This window comes from Lontra canadensis, unplaced genomic scaffold (assembly GCF_010015895.1).
Source record: "Lontra canadensis isolate GAN:19392208 unplaced genomic scaffold, GSC_riverotter_1.0 scaffold66, whole genome shotgun sequence".
Lineage (NCBI taxonomy): Eukaryota > Metazoa > Chordata > Mammalia > Carnivora > Mustelidae > Lontra > Lontra canadensis.
Window position 1 is genome coordinate 10,392,778 of NW_022631060.1, and position 18,503 is coordinate 10,411,280.

Genomic DNA, 18,503 nt, shown 5'->3' on the forward strand with positions numbered 1-18,503 from the left:
CGGGGACTGGGTGGCCGGGCGCGTGGGGCAGGCGGGAAGGGGCTGTGCCCATGCAGGCCCCTTACCAAGTATAGGAACAGCAGAGGAGGAGGCCCAAGGAGGCAAGGATGGGGGGACGCATGTGGAGAAGGAGACAAGGAAGTGTCAGCTTCTATTTTTAACCCCCCCACCCCCCTGACAGCGGGCACATTCCTGACGGGCTGAGGAGGGCTGACAGGATGGACTGGGTGGCCCAGGGCTCTCAACCAGCCCTAGCCTGGGGCCCCGACGCCCCCAGCCCAGCCGCCCGCCCTCTGAAGCGTCTGGGGCATGGGTCCCTCGCCGCAGCCCCACCTGCCTCCTCCGTCAGAGCACGTGGCCCGAGGGCCTGGGTCTCCCGTGGAGTGGAGGGCTCTGCGAGTCCTCAGCCAGGTGTCTGTCATGTCTGAGCCCCGCTTAGTGCCCAGACCTGGGGCGTGCGGGACAGACGGGCTCGAGAAGTTACAGCCCAGGCCGGCGCTCGAGCACTGAGGGTCCTCGTCACCCCAGGGGCTGGCCCTCCCCAAGGCCAGGGCCACACCTCTGCCCTCAGCCTGGGAGCTCCCCATCTGGGGGTCCAGACCATGGGGGCCTCTGGCCCCACAGCCAAGCTCCACGAGCCGCTCACCGCACGTTCCGCCCTGGGCTGGGGGTCCTGGCCTTTCTGTCCGTGGGACTCCACGTGGCACCTTCTGTCCTCGGGACTCTAGGTGGCACCGTCTGGCTGGCAGACATCTTGCCTGGGCCTCTGATGGTCCCCTTGCTTGTCCCTTGGCTAGGGAAACCAAGAGATGCAGAAGGGCCACAGCCGTCGGGCAGCTCCTTCTAGACCTGAGGGCTCTGGGCAAGGGGCTGCCAAGCACGGACAGTGGGGTCCGCGGGACAGCTTGGTCCAGGGCAATAGCTGGTGAGCCAGCACGTGGGACAGGGTGAGCCCTGGGGAGACGCAACCGAGGCCCCTGCCCTCTGGAGGCTTCGAATCAGGGACAACAGCGTGGCGGGCAGGAGACTCATGCCCCAGCCCCAGCTCCACACTGCCCATGGTGCTCGGAGCCTTCTGGAAGGGTCCCACTAGCACCTCATTCAGTCCCCCCAAACTGGGGATAAGGCCACAGGGACCCAAGACAGGATAGGCATACTTACAGCCATACAGCGAGGGGACACAGAGACCCTCTCCTGCCTGCCCCCCGAGGCCCGAGCTGCTGGGGACGGCCCTGCCCTCCTTCTCTGAGTGCTGTTCCCTCCACCTGTCTGGGTCCATGGACGAGCAAGGTCTTGGAGGGCCACACGCCCGTGACCCTTGGCCAACTCTGCCCAGTGGGGCCACCCGCAGAGTCCCTTCCAGGGAAGCCCCCGCCGTAGCTCCTGCGGGCTCGCCGTGACTGCCTCGTCCCCATGGTGGGGCTTTCACTGGCTCTTGTCGCTCTGCTCGGAGACCTGAGCACAGCCCCCGAACCTACATGCACAGACAGATGTGGGCACACACGTGAGGACAGCACATTCTGGAGCATTTGGCCTTGTCTGTAGGCCGTGCTGGAGTCTGGCCCGGGAGGCCCTGCGCACACCCAGCCCCGCTCAGCCCACGGGTGCCCGGCTCCTGGGAGCTGCTGGTTCTTAGCAGCTGCACCTGCGGTGGCCCTGCCCGGACCCTGCAGTGGCCCTGCTCGGCCAGCAGAGGAGAGTGGCTGCCCGCTCAGTGGCCTTGGCCCCTGGCAGGTGCTCTCCCGTGAATGGGCGAGCCAGGAAGCGGGCGCTGAGGTCAGAGGAATCGCACAGGTTTTATTTTGGGCATCCGTGACCTCCTCCTCGGGGCACCAGGCCCGTGGTGCAGCGGAACAGTATTGAGCCGGCACTGCTGGACAGGCCGCAGGCCTCTGAGAGCCTTCGACAGGTAATCCACACCCCAGTCCACGGACCTCGCCCAGTTTGGGTGGGAGGAGAGGGCCGGGCCGGAGCCTGCTCTGGGCCTGCAGGGGGTCTGGAGGCCCGGGGTGGAAGCAAGGGATAGGGGTGTCCCAGCCCTGGTTGGGGCGGAGGACTGATCTCCACCCCAGAAAGGGGTTGGCTAGGGGGACCTCAGGGACAGCTTGGCCCAGGGATGGTGGGGTGTGGGCTTCTAAAGCCAGCAAAGCTGTTGAGGCCACAGAGCAGGGAGGAAGCTGCGAGGAGAGGCGGTGCCCCAAATATCTTGGCTCCAGCTGTCTTCAGAGGTGACCCCAGGGTGGGTGGGGGGAGATCAGGGCCCCTCACAGTCTGGGTCCTGGCCCCAGTTTGCATGGATGAGGGTGACGGGGCCCAAGGGACCTTGAATGGGTTCTGGGCGCCCTTGCTGGTGCCAGCATCACCAACTTGGGCTCTGCCAGGCCCCAGATAGAAGCTGCTGACACAGCACTTCGGGGACAGTCCTTCCCCAGCCCTGGGCACCTGCCACCCCACACACCCTGGTGCTCCTTCAGGATCTGTAGAGGACAGGTTGACTCTTGTTTCGGGGGCAGAGGAGTGGTGGGGCAGACGGGACTCTCAGGCGGTTAGGACATCCCAGGCCAGGGACCCCTTGGGCAGAGACCATTCCGATCCTCAGGACCCTTTAGTGGGTAGGCCCTGACCCAAAGTCTCTGGGAGGTGGCGGCTTGCCATCACGGCCGCGGTGAGGTCAGCGGTACTCAGAGGCGTCAAGCCCTGGGTCCTCATTCCCAGGGCGCTAAGCAGGTTGAGCGGGGCCCGCATGGGTCAGGGCTGCGTGGCTGGCTGGCTGGCACCATCCCCCCACCTGCCTCCCATCCCATGGTGCCATCTACTCCGGTCCCTGCTCTGTGTCCAGCCCTGGACCTTTTGTGGTCAACTCCGCTGCTGCCCTTGTCCCATCCAGCTGGGTGAGAAGGGAGAGAGTGGCGTGTCCCCTGGGGAAAGTCCCCCCCAGCAGAGCAGTCTCTGAGGTGGGCTGTGGTGGGAGGAGATGGCCATGGTTTCGTGGAGTCTGAACAGTCTGGAGTTGGACCTATTTACCCCATCCTCGGGGAGGCAGGCAGATTGCGACCCGAAGACCTCAAAGAACGGACATTCGAGCAGAGCCAGGCCTAGAATGCCAGAGGTGTAGCCATCCTGCCCTTCGAATGGGTTCCCCAGATGATGAGGGCATCAGGGCCCAGGGCTGGGGAGCACGGCCTCCAGCCTGTTTCCCCTTCACACTCTGGTCCACTCCTGACCCACCCAACCATTTATTTCCATGCATCCATTCTCACGTTCACTAGCTGCCTTCCTCCCTTCCACTGTCCGTCCAACCAGCGTCCAGCACATTCACTACCAGCACACTCACCCAGCCCCCCAGCTGGCTGTCCACCCACTATTTATTCATTTCGTCTTTCTATTTATGCATCAGTTCATCTACCCTCCCTGCCCTCACCCCTTCACCCGCCTACCCATCCACTCATTTACCCACCCTTCCACCCATCATCCTTCCATCCATCCATCCACCCATCATCCTTCCATCCATCCTTCCATCCATCCACTCATCCATCCAACCTCCCATCCGTCCATCCACCCATCTCTCCACCCCTTCATTCATCATCCATCATCTACATCTGTCCGTCCACCCTTCTATCTATCATCCCTCCACCCATCCATCCACCCACCAATCTCCACCCTCCCATTGTCCACCACCTACCTCTGTCCATCCACTACGTCTTCACTGAGCAACACCCAGGTGCCAGGATAGGGAATAACCCCAAGTGGGGAGGGGGGGTGTTCTTTTGAGAGGGGGGCACGGTCTAGGGACAAAGACCAGAAATGCACACTGTTTCAAGCGCAGTAAAGTTTAATCAGGCCAGTCAAGGGGGAAGCATCACAGGTGCTCTGGGAGAGGAGGACTGGATCTCAGCCATCATGAGCCCCGGACTTAAGCCACCATACACCTCAGATCCCAGAGTCTAACACTGCAGAAGGCCATGGGACAGGACAGGGTGTCGGAACCTGGAGGCCGGGGGCCTGGGTGCTACCACTGTCCAGGGTGGGTGGGGAGGGCTCCCCGCCTGGGCCGACACCGCTCCCTTGTCCCTCCCCCAGTTAGTGAACACAGAATGAGCGTTTGGAACACACGAGGGCTTTATCTCACTAGGAGGAGGCTGCAAGCAGGGCTTGGGGGCCGGCAGGGGCCTGAGCGTGTGGTGCAGGAGGTGCTGTCTCTTGACCTGGAGATCCCCCAGCAGGTGTTCTCTCTCGGCCCATCCTGGGCCTTCCTTGGGAACCCTTGGCCTCTGTGAGGGGTGGCTCCTTGGGTCAATCACCAGTGACAGTCCCTTTCCTGCCCCTGCCACGAGAGGCAGAGTGGGCGTCAGAGAGCGGGAGGGGACAGAGGTCAGGGGGTTGAGGAGCAGAGAGGTGGCGATTGTAGTGGGTGATGGAGGGGTGTGGGCAGGCCAAGCGGGCCATGGCAGCAGCTCTCGAGGCAGGGCCAGGGTGGGCTTCGAGGCAGGGCCAGGGTGGGCTTCGGGCTGGACTCCCCCACCCACCCCGAGCATGGAGGTTGCTCCCAAGAGGTACCAGTAGTCTCAGGAGAGCTGAAGCACAGGGGTGTGCAGGAGCATGAGGCTGCGGTCTAGGGAGGGGCGACCTGCCCAGCCCTCCGTGCCGCCAGCCTGGCTCCGACGGCCACCCGGGCCCTGCCTACGCTCCCCCCTCCGCCCAGGGGCAGCCTCCTTGCTCCGGCTGCCAAAACGCTGTGTCTGCTCCCACCTGGGATGCTTGCTTCCCCGACGCTGAGCCCCGGGACCCCGAGCCTCTGTGGGACTCAGGGTGGAGGGGGTTCTGCCCATCGCCTGCTCGCCCGCTGGCCACGCAGCCCCAGAGCGGAACCTGGCATTCCCGCGGTTCCTGGGGTCCTGGGCCCCGAGAAGCAGGCGCAGCCAAGAGTGAGATCCGCTCTCGCCTGACAGAGCCAGCCCCCACAGGGCGGCAGCTCCAGGCCTCCTTCCTCCCACAAACCGGCCGGCCTCTGGCTTGGCCCAGACGCCATTTGTCAACGTCCTTGCAAGCACGTGGCGCCCAGAAACCAGGGCGGGCGGCTTGGCCAGGACCACCCCAGCCAGGATGTCTGCGGGAATATCCCATTTAGCGTAGCTCAGCGAAAATTGCTCCCACCTCCCAGCCAATCTACCTCTGATGATGCAGCCTCTGGCCGCCGTCCTCGCCGCTGGCTCGCAGTGGACGAGCCTGTGGTCTGACCGGCGACGGCGCGGCGCCCCTCACGCGTCTGCGGGCAGGCGCTCTTCCTGCCCTGGCCGGCCGCCGGCCCAGCACGTGCCTCCCCTTGGAGCGCGCCCGTGGGCCCCACGGCCCAGGCTGTGCACCGGGGGGCATCCTCGTCCGCCACCCGCCGAGGGCCCCAGGCCTCTGTGGACGGCCTTCTAAGTCGGCGTGAGGGGCAGCCGCCCCACAGAGTTGCTGACGCAGACGAATCTGCTAGGGACACCCCCAGCGGGTGCCAAGTGGTCGGAAAGCAGAGCTCCTGACGGTCAGGCGGGGACCCCTGGGCCTCCGGGCCTCCCACATAAGGGGGAGCCGTGTGCCCCCTGCGGGAGGGGTGCTGGCCGTGAGGAGGACGAGCCTTATGGCTGCGTCTCTGCTCCCCAGGGTACGACGATGCTCATCGTGGCTGGCCTGTGCCCCCAGGGGCCCCCTGGACCCCCGCCGCCCCTGCTGCCCAAGCCAGGGAAGGACAATGTGCGTCTGCAGAAGCTTCTGAGGAAGGCCGCCCGGAAGAGGATGACGGGGGCCGGGCCTCCCGTGCCACTGGGGCCTTTCCGAACCTCCCTGTCCCCCGTGAGCGAGGCCAGCCACGACCAGGAGCCCACGGCCCCGTGCCCCACGGAGGCCCCACCTCCCACAGAGGCCTCGCGCCCCGTGGCTGCCCTGCCACGCTCCTCCCGCAGCTCCGTCATCCACCACGTGGCGTCACCTCTGCAGAAATCCCCGCTCCCCTTCAGCTTCACCCAGCGCAGGAGCCTGGCCGCACACTTCAAGGCCACGGGGCCCCAGCTTGCGAGCCCGGCTCCGGCCCCCGCCCGGCTGCCCAGCGGCCTCACACAGGTCTCGGCTCCCACGGCAGGGGTCACCCACGTCAGCCACTTGCACATCCAGCTAGCGCCATCCCCACAGGCCGGGACCCCTGAGCCCCAGCAGACGGCCCCAGATGGCGGGCCTGGGGGGCAGGACCAAGACATAACCCCATGCCCTCCTGGGGCCCAGCCCCTGGTTCCCATGGCCCACATCCGCCCGCTTCCCACTGAGGCAGCCAGCCCCTGGCCTGAGGCGCCCCCCGCACCGAGGCCGCCCCCGGGCTCTGAGGTCTCGGGGCCCAGAGAGGCCAGCACTCGGGTTGTGCTGCCTGTTGCCCCTACCTCCTGCTCCCGGGGACCCTCGCCTCACGAGCCCGCCCCCGAGGGCCCTGCTGTGGAGCCCTTGGAGGGTCTCCCTGCATCAGGGCCTGCCGCTGAGGCCGAGCTGGGCTCCGGACCCCGTGGGGCCTCACCCCCCGCCCCACTGTCAGGCCCGCACCGGTGCCCTGTCCCCAGGGTGGCTGCCAAGCCCCAGCTCAGTGGCTGGATGCGCCTCAAGAAGCAGCTGGTGGAAGAGGCGGAAGCACCCCCAATGCTGGGGCCGCGGCAGAGTCCGGAGCGCGGGCAGCAGGCGGTGACAGCCCCCGTGGGCCCAGTGTCCCAGCCCCCGGCCTCCCGGGCCTCCAGGATGTGGGACGCGGTGCTGTATCGCGTGTCGGTGGCCAAGACCCAACGCGGCCCGGCCGGGCCCGAGGACAGGGCTGGTGCCCTGGCTGGCCTGGGCCGCCTGCCCTTCCTGTGCAGGCCGCGGTTCAACGCCCGGAAGCTGCAGGAGGCGGCCACCCGGCCCCCTCCCACCGTCCGCCCCGTCCTGGACCTGAGCCCCAAGCCCAAGAACTTCAACCGGACGGCGGCCGGCTGGAGGCTCCAGTGATTGGCCCGGGCAGCCCCAGGGCCCAGGACCATGGTGCAGACTGCAGAGGGACAGGGGGTCCAGGGGGAGGCCACGGCCCCTGAAGAGGACGCTGGGGCCAGATGGATGCTGGCAGCCAGGAGGGGGCAGGGCGGGTGGGTGGTGGCCTGAAGGAGGGCAGCAGAAGGGCGATGAGGTTGGGGGCAGGTGGGGTGAGGGTGGAGGGGTCTGTGTGGGGATAGAGTGTGGGGGCTGATGGGGGAAAGGCTCGTGTGAGAAGGAAAGTGCACCACGCTTTGGGGGGGGTGGGGGAGTCGATCCGCATGGCTGGCCCTAGGCTTGGGCCCTGGGGCAAAGAGGGGCAGGAGTGCGTCCGGGGTTCCCAAGGGGCTGCAGGCAGACAGGGATGGTCTCTGAGCCTGACAAGATCTCTGAGGCTCGTCAGGGCGGGGAGGATTCTGGGGCTAGCTCCGCGGCACACCCCGCTCCCCGCCCGCCGTGGAAGTCTGGGGACAGATTGACATTTGCTGTGCAGAGTGGGACCGGTCGGGGGAGTCAGCCGTCGGTGGGCTCCAGGAGCTGAGGCAGAGGCTCCGCATTTCAGGGAGCCGGACCCCAGGCCTTGTCCCTTCTGGTGCCCCCCTCAGATTCTCTCACCGAGGGGCCAAAGCATGAGCAGGGCTCGCTGCTGGGAGGTAGGGGGACGGTCTCACCGTCAGTCAGGGACCAGCTTCGCTGGCCAGGTGAGGAGGGTGCCCTCAGTCCTGGGGCAGGAGAACACCCCAGCGGGGTGGGTGGCGCAGTGGAGACCCCAGGCCTCCAGCAGCTTTTGGGCCCCAGTGTGCAGCCAGGGCGAGGGTCAGGGCCCTGATGGGGTCAGCAGTGATGGGAGAGGGCCATGGAGGTGACTGGGAGCAGGACACAGAAAGGGAACCAGCATCCAGTAGGCGGCCCGCTGTGTCACCCGAGGTGTGATGGGAGCTGTCCATGGACCCTGAGACCCGGGCCACTAATAAAGTGTGTCTCACTGTCGCACTGGGCCGAGTTTCTTCACCAGGAATGGGCAGGGGGGTGGAGACTGGAGTGGACCCCCATCAGGGGAATGAGACCAAGGTTCTTGCCCCTTGAAGACCCAGACCCAAGCTCCCAGGACATTCCCGTCTATTTCCTCTGCCCTGCAGTGGCCAGGATGAGCTCACTGGCCTCCTGGAAGGAGGTCCGAGCTCCCCCGCGGCGCGGAGCTGGAAAAAGCTGAAGCTGGCAGTGGGAGAGCAGCTCCCGTAAGATGCGGCTTGGTTTGGGGAGTCTGCACGGTGGGGAGATGAAGCCACGCCCGGGTTCCGGGGAGCTCTGAGGCTGCCCTGGCAGCTTGTAACAAACGGGCCCTGTCCATGCCACCACGTTCCCACATACGACGCTTCGTGCTCGGGCCACTGCCCTGGACTTACCAGGAAGGGCCGCCTAGGGCCCTGAGCCCTCGTCCACGAGCACCTTCTCATACTTCCCATGTCCGGTGGCCACGAACTTGTACCTCTTTCCAGATGGGGTGCTCTGCTGGGGAAGGAGGCCGGGAGCAAAGGTGAGAGCCGCAGAAGGGCCACGATGTTGCCTCTGGGGAGCCCTCCAGGTGCAGCGAGGACGGCCTCTCTTTGCTCTCGACTGCCGGACCTGCCGTCCCTCTGTCAACCATGTTTACACCCTACCTTCATTGTTGATGGTGCCTTGGAGCCTCCTTTCTGCTCCCAGAGGCTTTTCTTGCTCATGTCTCCAGCTACAATATCCTGGGGGCACAGGAAGGACATGTCACAGGTGCAGAGCCTACACTACGGAGAACTCTCTCTCCTGCCTGGCCTTACCAGACTGGGGCCTAGGCCTGCCCACCTGCCTCCCTATGTGAGAGCCCGGGGGAGGAGGTAGGAGAGGGAAGACGGCACCGTCCACCCGCCCTGGGCCAAGCCGTCGTCCCGCAAGACCTCCACTCTGGGGCCAGCCCGGTGATGGCCACCCCCCAAATGTCCCAGTGCTCTGTCTCCCCACACTTCAGCCTGGATAGTCTCATACTCGCCTTGCTGAGGGGTGAGCCTCGCCCCGGGATGAGTCCTACCTTGCAGGAGGAGGCCTTGGCCGTGGACTGGGCCTGCACCTCTCCCGTCTCCCACCGGCTCTTGGTGCTAGCCACAGCCATGCTGGGCAGCTCGATGGAGGGCTGGCGCGTTAGCTTGGAGGCCCGGCCGGCACTCTGCAGAGGAGAAGGAGCCTGCTTTAGTGAGCAGCCGGGAGACGCGTCGGTGAGGCCAGTGTGAGGCCGTCCTGCGCACAGACGATGTCCTCCATGTCTTTGCATCTCCACAGGAGCGCCTGCCCCACAAAGGGCTAGAGCGGAGTGCTGGGACAAGAAATGCACGGTCCTCCATTCGGTGTCCTTGAGAAACAGCCTCTTAATCCGAAAAGCGCCGGGACACGGTGGGGGTGGGGACAGAGAGGGTGCTGCTCGCGACGCTGGGCCGGGGGAGCCAGGGTCGGATGGGGGCTGTGGGTTGCAGGGGGTGTGGACTGGAGTGAGTGGTGGCTGGAGGGAGGGGCCTTGTCGGACATGAGAACATAGGTTAGGGGCGCCTGGGTGGCTCAGTCAGTTAAGTGTGTGCCTTCAGCCCAAGTCAGGGTCTCAGAGTCCTGGGGTGAGCAGCCGAGTCGGGCTCCCTGCCCAGCGGGGTCTGCCTCTGCTTCCCCTCTGCTTCCCCTCTGCTTCTCCGTCTGCTTCTCCCTCTGCTTCTCCCTCTGCTTCTCCCTCTGCTTCTCCCTCTGCTTCCCCTCTGCTTCCCCTCTGCTTCCCCTCCACTCATCCACTCCCTCATTCACTTTCTTTCCCCCAAGGAAATCAGTAAAATCTTTTTTTTTAGAGAATATAGGTTAGAGGAGTGGGTGTTGGCTGGATGGAGGGCTGCAGGCTGGCGTGAGTGGTGGCTGGACGGGGGGTGTCGTTCGCATGGGAGGGCGTGGGTTGGACGGAGGAACACTGGCTGGCAGACGGGCGCTGACTGGTTGGAGTGGCGTTGGTTGAATGGAGGCGCATTGTTAGGACGAAGGGGTCGTGACTGGTTGGACGGAGAGGTCCTGGACAGAGGGTCTCGGTTGGATGGCACAGTGGGTGCGTGGATGGAGGAGGGACCCAGCAGAAAAGGCGAGGCCTAAGCATACCTCGATGGCCTGAGCGTACTGCTCCAGCCGCTCGTCGATCTTGGAGATGGGCAGGGCTGGCTGGGCCTTCTTCACACTGTTACTGGAGGGCGGGAGGAGGGTCACGCCCCACGCTCGCTCACCTGGCTTGTGCCGCCCACCCCTCAGGCCCCTGGATCTCTGGCCCCCAGACCCCTCTCCAACCCTCTCTTGGGGAACCCCGAGTCCTAGTCTGGAAAACAGCAGACACACCTCTTCTTGATGGAGCGGTTCAGGGACTCGGTTCTGTCGATGAGCTGGAGAGAGCAAGCAGAGACGTGAGCCTTCAGCCAGAGCCCCCCCCCCCATTGCCCCCATGGCTCCCGTCCACCAGTCCAGCCTTCCACTGATTCATTTCTCAGGGTTGGGCTGAGTGCTGGGCTTGGGGGAATAGCACAGAAAGGGCAGGACGTGCTCCCTGTTCCTGGAGGTGACGTGTGGCTGCCTCTCTGGGGCGCCATTTGGTCGTGATTCTGGGAAAGAGGAGGCAGCAGGCTCTGGGCCTTGACCTACTTTGGTGCTGGGGCTCAGGGGAGGTGAGCCCTGTTCGGTAGAGCCCTCCAAGACCAGGGGGCTGGGTGTCCTGGGCTGCTGGCTTTTGTGGTGCTAGAAAGAGAGCATCTGAGGTTATATGATGAGCGCACCCCATTTGCACCCCTCCTGCCCCATCCAGGACTTGTTGGAGCAAACATTTTCCCCTCCCTGGGCCTCAGGCCCGTTCCAGCCCTGACATGCTCTGGTTCTCAAATTCTCCACAGTTCTCACTTGATCCCAGGGTCAGCAAGGCCCTCCACCCTCCTAGAATGTGGGTGCTAGAGTCTGGGGGGTGGGGGCGGGTCCCACTTGAAGCCAGACCAGCAAGGCTAGCAGAACACGCAGTCAGCAGAGACCCTGCCCGGGGCTCGGAGAGTGCCCACCCCCAGTGGAACCACCACCTGCTCTTCTGTCTCTCCAGCGTCTCCTGGCCGCAGGCTGTCCTGGATGGTCCCCTCCGGGCTCCTGGACTGGGTCTCCTCTGCTCCCGGCCCCACCTGGAGCTCAGAGCTGGGGCTCAGACACAGCTCCTCTGGGCGAACGCTGGCTGGGCTCTGCTCATCTCCATCCTGGCTCCCGCAGGTGTGCTGGTGGGGCCTGGGGGGGAAGAGGAAGGCCCACGGAAGGTCATTCAGTTGCTTGCCTCAAGGCCCTTCCTGTTTCCAAACCTCAGTTTCTCATCTGAAAGACGAGGGCAGTCGGACCCATTGAGTGCCGAGGAATACTGACCCCAGCCTCACTGGGGAAAGGGGTCCGAGGACCTCAGAGCCAGCCCCCATCCCTGCTTTCTCTGACTGGGGGCCACCCACACTCTGAGGCTAGACCCAGTCTCCAGGCTTTCCAGGTAGGACCCAGCCCAGGTTGTGCTTGTGTGTGTCCATCCGGCCGGCCTCGGCCCCCACTTGTTCCTGCCCTGCTCTGAGAGGGGGGCAAGTAGGCCAAGGAGGGGGACAGGGTCTGTGGGTGGTTTGGGGGCCGCTCAGCTGGAGGACAAGGCGAGTGTAGAGGCTACAGCAAGGATTGTGCCCCTGAGGAGAGGGGCGGCCTGCATTGGCCATGCCTGCTGGCAGCCAGCGTGGCTCTGCATTTGAGCAGGACCGAACCTGGGTAAGATGGGAAATTCTCGAATTTTCCATGATTTCACGCCCCTTGGTGCCGGTGCCACCCAGACCCACCGCCCAAGGTGGCTAGGTCCCAGCCAGTGGCAGGCACACAGAGGGCCCATTCAGCGGCTGCGGGTGCGGGGACTAGGCAGGTGTGGGGCGGGAGGAGGCCTGCTTGGGAGCACGAGGGTTCGACCGAAGAGCCAAAGTGCCCCCTGCTGTTGGGAACAGCCGAGGCCTGTGGCTGTCGGGAGAGAGGAGGGAGCCAGCGGGGCTGAGCCACCAGATACCCGTGTATAGGCCAGCCTTGCTGACCCCAGACCCATCCTAGAAATGCAGAGTGTGCACTGACTCCCAAAGACAGATGGGGGAAACTGAGGCCCAGAGGGGGCGCTGGTAGGCAGGGGGCCGGCCAGGACCAGGGCCCCAGCAAGGCAGCTGGCTCCTGGGGTGTGGGAACTTGCTTATAGGGTGAAGAAAGGGTGGTGGGACCACTGGAGGGGTCTTAGCTAGAGCTTGAGCCTCCTGAGGGCCGTGAAGGGCTGGGAGGTGACCCGGAGAGGGGAGTGACGTGGGTCTGGAGACACTCAAGGTACCAGGGGCACCCTGCCCCCCAAGCCTGAAGTCCCTGAGCAGAGCTTGCACCCTGTCCACAGCACGGTGTGGGGCGCACTCAGACCCCTGAACTGAGGTGGAGGTGAGGCTCCGGGAGCAGCCCCCCATCTCATCCCTGGGCCCCGGGGGCGCCTCGGCCCCCGGCCCTGCCTGCCCCGTTCAGACCAGCAAACACGTCTGCACATCTGGAAAGCTTGTCCCTCCAGGCCGGCTCACAGGCCCGCACATCTGGAAATACCTGCTCCCCTCCGTGGGAATGGAGATCAGCCAGCCCCGAGGGAGGAAGGGGCGGGCGGGCGGCAGGGGCGCAGGGCCTCCATTACGTCAGCGGGCCGCAGATGTGTGCTGATGTGGCAACACCCCGGCCGGGGCTGCAGCTGGTCTGGACGGGGCCCAGGGGCCCTGGGGAGCCCAGGAATGAGATTTCCTCCCCAGCCCTCCCCGCAGCCCCTCGGCCCGCCGCCCCGCCGTCTAGCTCTCTTCCTCCCTTCCCCCTGCTGCCACTCCAGGCCGCTTTGCGGGGCCGGGCCGGTTCTCAGGCGCAGGTCGGGGGCTCAGAGAGAGCCCCTGTCTGGCAACCCTGCCTCCAGACGTTGACCCCCACTTGCCTGTCCTCTTCCTCTTGCCGGCCCTCTGGACTCTCGCCCCAAGGGGCCTCCCCAGCCCCCCAGTGCTGCTGCTGCTGCTCAGGCTTCTGGGACCAGTCGCTGAAACCCTCATCCTCATCCGGTTCCGGAGCCTCTGCGGGCTTCAGGCTGAGGCTGAAAGAGTGGCACAGGGTGTCCCCCCCGCCCCCTCAGAGCCGGGCCGCCAGGGGCCACAGACATACTACCCACATTCCTCCTCCCTTCCTCAGACCCCGGCTCCAGGGGTGGGAGGCCCTGTCTGCCAAGGCAGTACCCCACAGCTGGGCTGAGCCTCCTCATGGTCAGAGAGTCCCTGAGGGCAGGACTGTCTCCCTCAGAGTTTGGAGCTGCCTGAGGCCAAGGTTGTGTCTCACCTATTAAACTGGGGTGCCCCAAGAACAGGCTCTATCTCTTTCATGAGTCTAAGGTTCCCAAAGAGCTGGGCTGTGCCTCCCCCACCAGTCTAGGGTGCCCTGAAAGCTGGGCTATGTTTCTCCCGTCAGTCTAGGGTCTGTTGAGCCTGGGCTGTGTCTCTCCCATCTGTCTAGGGCCTCTGAGGACTGGGTTATGCCTCCTCCATCACTCTAGGGTGCCCTGAGAGCTGGGCTATGCTTCTTCCATCAGTTTAGGGCTCCCCAAGAGTTGGGCTGTGCCTCCCCCATCAGTCTAGGGTCCTGTCAGAGCAGCGCTGTGCTTCTACCATCATTCTAGGGCCTTCTGAGAACTGAGCTATGCCTCCCCCATCAGTCTAGAGTCTCTTGAGTGTTGGACTGTGCCTCCCCCATCAGTCCAGGGTTCCCCGAGAGATGGGCTATGCTTCCTCCATCAGTCTAGGGTTCCCTGAGAGCTGGGCTGTGCCTCTCCCATCTGTCTAGGGCCTCTGAGGACTGGGCTATGCCTCCTCCATCGGTCTAGGTTCTCTTGAGACCTGGGCTGTGCCTCCCCCATCAGTCTAGGGTTCCCTGAGAGCTGGGCTGTGCCTCTACCACCGGTCTAGGGCCTTCTGAGAACTGAGCTATGCCTCTCCCATCAGTCTAGGGTCCCCTGAGAGGTGGGCAATGCTTCCTCTGTCAGTTCAGTGCTCCCCCAGGGCTGGGGCATATCCCCCCATCCATCTAGGGCCTCTGAAGACTAAGCTATGCCTCCTTCATCAGTCAAGCGTCCCCTGAGAGCTGGGCTATGCCTTCCCCATCAGTCTAATGTCCTCTGAGAGCTGGGGTGTGCCTCTACCATTAGTTTAGGGCCTTCTGAGAACTGAGCTATGCCTCCCCCATTGGTCTAGCGTCTCTTGAGAGTTGGGATATGACTCCTCCATCAGTCTAGGGTCCCCTGAGAGCTGTGTTCTGCTTCCCCCATTGTCCAGGGCTCCCCAAGAGCTGGGCTATGCCTCTACCATCAGTCTAGAATTCCCTGAGAGCTGGGCTATGCCTCCTACATCAGTCTAGAGTCCCTTAAGAGCTGGATTGTGACTCCCCCATCAGTCTGGGGTCTCTTGATAGCTGGGCTGTGCCTCCCCCATCAGTCCAGGGCCTCTCAAGAGCTGGTCATGCCTCCCCCATCAGTCTAGGGTCCCCCAAGAGCTGAGCTATGCCTCTGTCATCAGTCTAAGGCACCCTAAGCTGGGCTGTGCTCCCCCATCAGTCTAGGGTTCCCTAAGAGATAGGCTATGCTTCCTCCATCAGCCTAGGGTTTTCTGAGAATGGACTATGCCTCCCCCATTAGTCTAGGGTTCTCTAAGAGCTGGACCGTGTCTCTACCATCAGTCCAGGGTTCCCCAAGAGCTGGGCTATGCTTCCCCCCCAAATCTAGGGTCTTCTGAGAAATGGGCTATGACTCCCCCATCAGTTTAGTGTCCCCTGAGAGCTGGACTATGTCTCTCCCCTCAGTCTAGGGTCTCTCAAGAGATGAGTTATGGCTCTCTCATCAGTCTAAGGCTCCCCAAGAGCTGGGCTGTGCTCCCCCAACAGTTTAGGACCCCCAATTGCTGAGCGTGCCCCATCTGTCACCCTAGGGTCCCCATGTGTCGGGTTGTCTCCCTCTGTCCCCTCAGCTGTGCTCCCAGGGCTCTGGTGACATGCTCCTTCCCCAGGAAGCCCGTGCACCCCGTCCCACCAGGCAGGCCTGGGATCTGGTGCTAGTGGGCTCCCCCCCCCCCACCCCCAGCCCCTGACATCTAGACTGAGGCCCCGGCCAGAGGGGCCATGACCGCCGCGGCACCCCACCCTGCCCAGAGCTGCTGACTCGGAGAAAATGGAACAAAACAGCGGCGGGAGGAAGGGGGGCATTATTGTAAAAACAGCCCAGCCCGGCCGCGGAGGCCTCCTGGGCCCAGGGAGGAAACGAGCCGGCCTGCGGCCCGCCAAGTTGGACGTGGCCTCCATGAGTCACCGGCAGCGGGGAGCTTGGGCGGGGGGCTCTGGGGCCAGGGCCGCGCAGCTGGGGTCAGTGTCGGTCCAAGCAGGGGCCAGGACGGCGCGGGGCGTCCAGAGCCTGAGTCAGCGCTCTGGGAGTCTGTCTGGGAGGGGCGGCCGCACGTGAGTCCATCCGGCCGGCCAGCCAGCAGGCTCTGCTGGCGCCGGGGGCTGCGGGGACCCCCACCCTGAGAACTGTCCCCACTCCTGCCCCTGCTGCTGGGCTGAGCTCCTGCGTGGTCTCTCCTGCTCTGGCACCCCTCGCCCAGGGCCTGACTGCCAGCACACCCCTCTTCCCCGGGGGTACGGGGCCGGGCCGGGCAAGCAGCTTACAGGGTCTCCTGCTCAGGCAGCTGGGGGGCCCGGCTGCCCCCGTCCTCGTCCTGGGCCTGCAGCTTGCTGTCCCTCTCCCGACGGCGCCGCTCCCGGGCGGCCTCTTCCTCATCTTCCACGCTCCACTGAGTGGTGAGCCTGGGGGACACCGAGAGACGGTCATACCACAGCCTGTGCCCCGCCGCTGTAGTCCCAGCAGGCCTCCTGTCTGGGCCTTGGTTTCCTTGTGCATAGAGCAGAGATCATGGGAGCTGGTCACCAAGGTGCCCTCGGGGCCCGGGGGGAGCTCCCAGGGCTCTCCAGGCCTGGGGATGGAGGGGCTCCAGGGTCCAGCCAGGCTTGCAGCAACCCCTGGGTCCCCTCCACCAGCTGGGCTCCCTTGGCCCATCCAGAGCCGGGCCACAGAGGGCGTGGGGAGAGGCAGCGGGAGGTGTCAGGGGTCTACCCGATCTGGGGGTCCAGCCGCAGCCCATCAGGTACGGCCAGGCTGGGCTGGAGTCAGGCCCGGGGTAGACCTGGAGAGGCAGCTGCCTCCCAAGCCAACGCTCCCCCCACAGCTGGGGTGCTCCCTCCTGCTCCCCAGGGACCCGGTGTGTTGGAAGAAGGTAGCCCCCCAAGAGGGCCCAAGACCTGCAGAAGAGGCTGCGTCCAGCCCAAGCCTGACCCCTCTCTGAGCTGTTTCACAGACCAAGAACTGAGACCCCCTGCAGAGCCCCTCGCTCAGTGCACATTGACCCCACAGCTTCTCGGGGTCCCTCCCTTGGGGCCTCACAAGGCCCGTTTCCCTTGACCCTGTCCCAGTAGGTCTCAGATTATTGGTGTCCGGCGGGGGGAGGGCAGACACCCCAGGCCTTGGCCACCGACATGGCCCTGCCTCCCCCAACTCCCCTGGACTCCAGGAGGGGAGTCCTGGTCTCTGCTTCTGCAGGGGTCACTGCCCCAGGCCGGGGTCTCTGTCCCTTCCTGGTGGTGTCCGCTGCCTGACCCCACAGCCCTCTCCTTCTGGGCCTCCACCCTTGGCCAGGATGGCCAGGGCGGCTCCATAGTCTCGGCTGCCCTGCTGGCCGCGATCTAATCTCCCTTCAGTCCTCCCAGAGCCTCCCAGACAAAAGCCAGGCCCCTGTGCAGCCCCTGCTCTGGGCCCCCTCTCCCTGTGGCAGCCCCTGGGGGCCTCGGCCATGCTCAGACCTCAGCACCCCCGTCCACCTACCCTCACTCCTCCGCGGTGTCATCGACCCCCGCCCCCAGGACCCCAGGGAGCCCTTCCTGGCCCGTCCCCAGCTCCCATCCTGCTCAGAAGCCGCAGGGCCATGTTTTCTGGGGAGGTAGAACCTGGGGAGCTCTCGGGCTGTTGGGGACCTGGGCTCCGGGATCCTTCCCCGCCATTCACACCCAAAGGCCCTCCTCATGGAGGGTGGGAGCCCGTGGGTGCTGCGGGAGTTGGTGCTGGATCCCAGCTGTGGGGCGGAGCACGGGCCCCCCAACCTTCTTGTGGGGTGGCCCCTGGGGACACCCCAGGAGGAATTCCCAGCCGTTCCTCTCAGGACTGGCCATCTTGTTCCCCTCGCTCCCATGTCCCAGCTGCACACGCCCGTGGGCACATTGGTGTTGGGACATTGTCGTGTCCCGGCCAGTGGACGGTGCACAGGTGCGCAAGCGTGGGCTCAGGTGGGGCATGGGTGGCCCGAGGCCGGAGCTGAGCCTCAGGTCCCCCTCAGGCCTGCTGTCTGGAACCCCTGTGGGGCCTCTCCCCAACATGGCCATCGCTCCTGCTCCCCAGACCCTCCCACTAGATCTGAGTGCAAAACCCACAATGTGTCCCCTCACTTCCGACACAGACAGGGGCTGAGCCCCCGGGGTCCACCCCTACGGTGATGGGTCCCGGCCACGAGAGCCCTGTGTGGGCCCACACTCAGCAGAGCCCCATGCACGGACACGCAGTGCCTGGCTGGGCCTCCCTTGCACACACAGACACACACGTGCACACACACGCACGCACACACACACAGTCCCTCTGTGGGCTCTAGCTCCACTCAGGCCCACGTCGGCACCCACGCCCGCCCTCTGTACGTGGCCCCAAATACCCCCAGCACACAGGCGGGCGTCCCTCTGCACACGCAGACGCGGAAGTGGGAACAAAGTGAGGGGCGAATGGGCAGGCCCAGTCCCCCCTGCCCAGCACCCCTGCCGGCGCCTTGACAGTGGCCCAGGAGGGAGACCGAGAGCAGCATCCCCGGGGAGGTGGCCCCTCCGAGGGTCACCCTTCATGACCTGCCATTGGCACGTGGTCCCCAAGCTCCCACAGGCAGGACCTTGTGGGGAGCAGAGAAGGGGTGTGGGGCAGGGGTCTTCTGCTGTCTCCCCAATGCCCCGTGCTGGGAGACCGAGCGACCTGAGGACAGGGAGCCCTCCCCGCTCCTCCCTCCCACCAGCCCCAGGATGTGAGTCATGCAGCCCCTCCTGGCCCCTCCTGTGAGCTCACCCCTCGCTGTTCCGCAGCTGGGCTCCGTTCTGGGAACTGAGAGGGGGCGGCTCTCCTGGGGTGGGGTGGGGGCCTCTGGCCTGGGAAAGGCGCCCCCCTTCCCCGGCCAGCAGCCCAGACCCCTTGGCAGGCTCCTCGGAGCTGTCAGGATGCCGGCGATGGCCACCCCCCCTCCCCGCCCGGCGGCCCCTGGCTCGCC

The 18,503-nt window shown here is 65.1% G+C and overlaps 2 protein-coding genes across 5 annotated transcripts in view; one reads left to right on the top strand and one right to left on the bottom strand.

The window, feature by feature from the left end:
• The first annotated feature begins 1,844 nt into the window (after positions 1–1,844).
• LOC116880531 (proline-rich protein 33-like) lies at positions 1,845–7,108 on the top strand. The gene is made up of 2 exons (XM_032879781.1): positions 1,845–1,909; positions 5,647–7,108. Exon 2 carries the CDS (start codon positions 5,656–5,658, stop codon positions 7,003–7,005), a length of 1,350 nt encoding a protein of 449 aa, XP_032735672.1. The 5' UTR covers positions 1,845–1,909; positions 5,647–5,655; the 3' UTR covers positions 7,006–7,108.
• LSP1 (lymphocyte specific protein 1) overlaps positions 3,810–18,503 on the bottom strand; it is a 41,703-nt gene continuing 27,009 nt past the window's right edge. For 3 of the 4 annotated variants that reach the window (XM_032879782.1, XM_032879785.1, XM_032879784.1), the window contains exons 2-11: positions 15,823–15,960; positions 13,061–13,213; positions 11,136–11,331; positions 10,714–10,806; positions 10,414–10,457; positions 10,183–10,264; positions 9,089–9,223; positions 8,688–8,765; positions 8,433–8,538; positions 3,810–4,324 (exon numbers count right to left, since the gene is read on the bottom strand). In XM_032879782.1, the coding sequence (XP_032735673.1) occupies positions 8,446–8,538; positions 8,688–8,765; positions 9,089–9,223; positions 10,183–10,264; positions 10,414–10,457; positions 10,714–10,806; positions 11,136–11,331; positions 13,061–13,213; positions 15,823–15,960 (1,012 nt within the window). In that variant the 3' untranslated portion in view covers positions 3,810–4,324; positions 8,433–8,445. The remainder of the gene's footprint in view (positions 4,325–8,432; positions 8,539–8,687; positions 8,766–9,088; positions 9,224–10,182; positions 10,265–10,413; positions 10,458–10,713; positions 10,807–11,135; positions 11,332–13,060; positions 13,214–15,822; positions 15,961–18,503) is intronic. The other variant, XM_032879783.1, reaches the window with a different exon arrangement.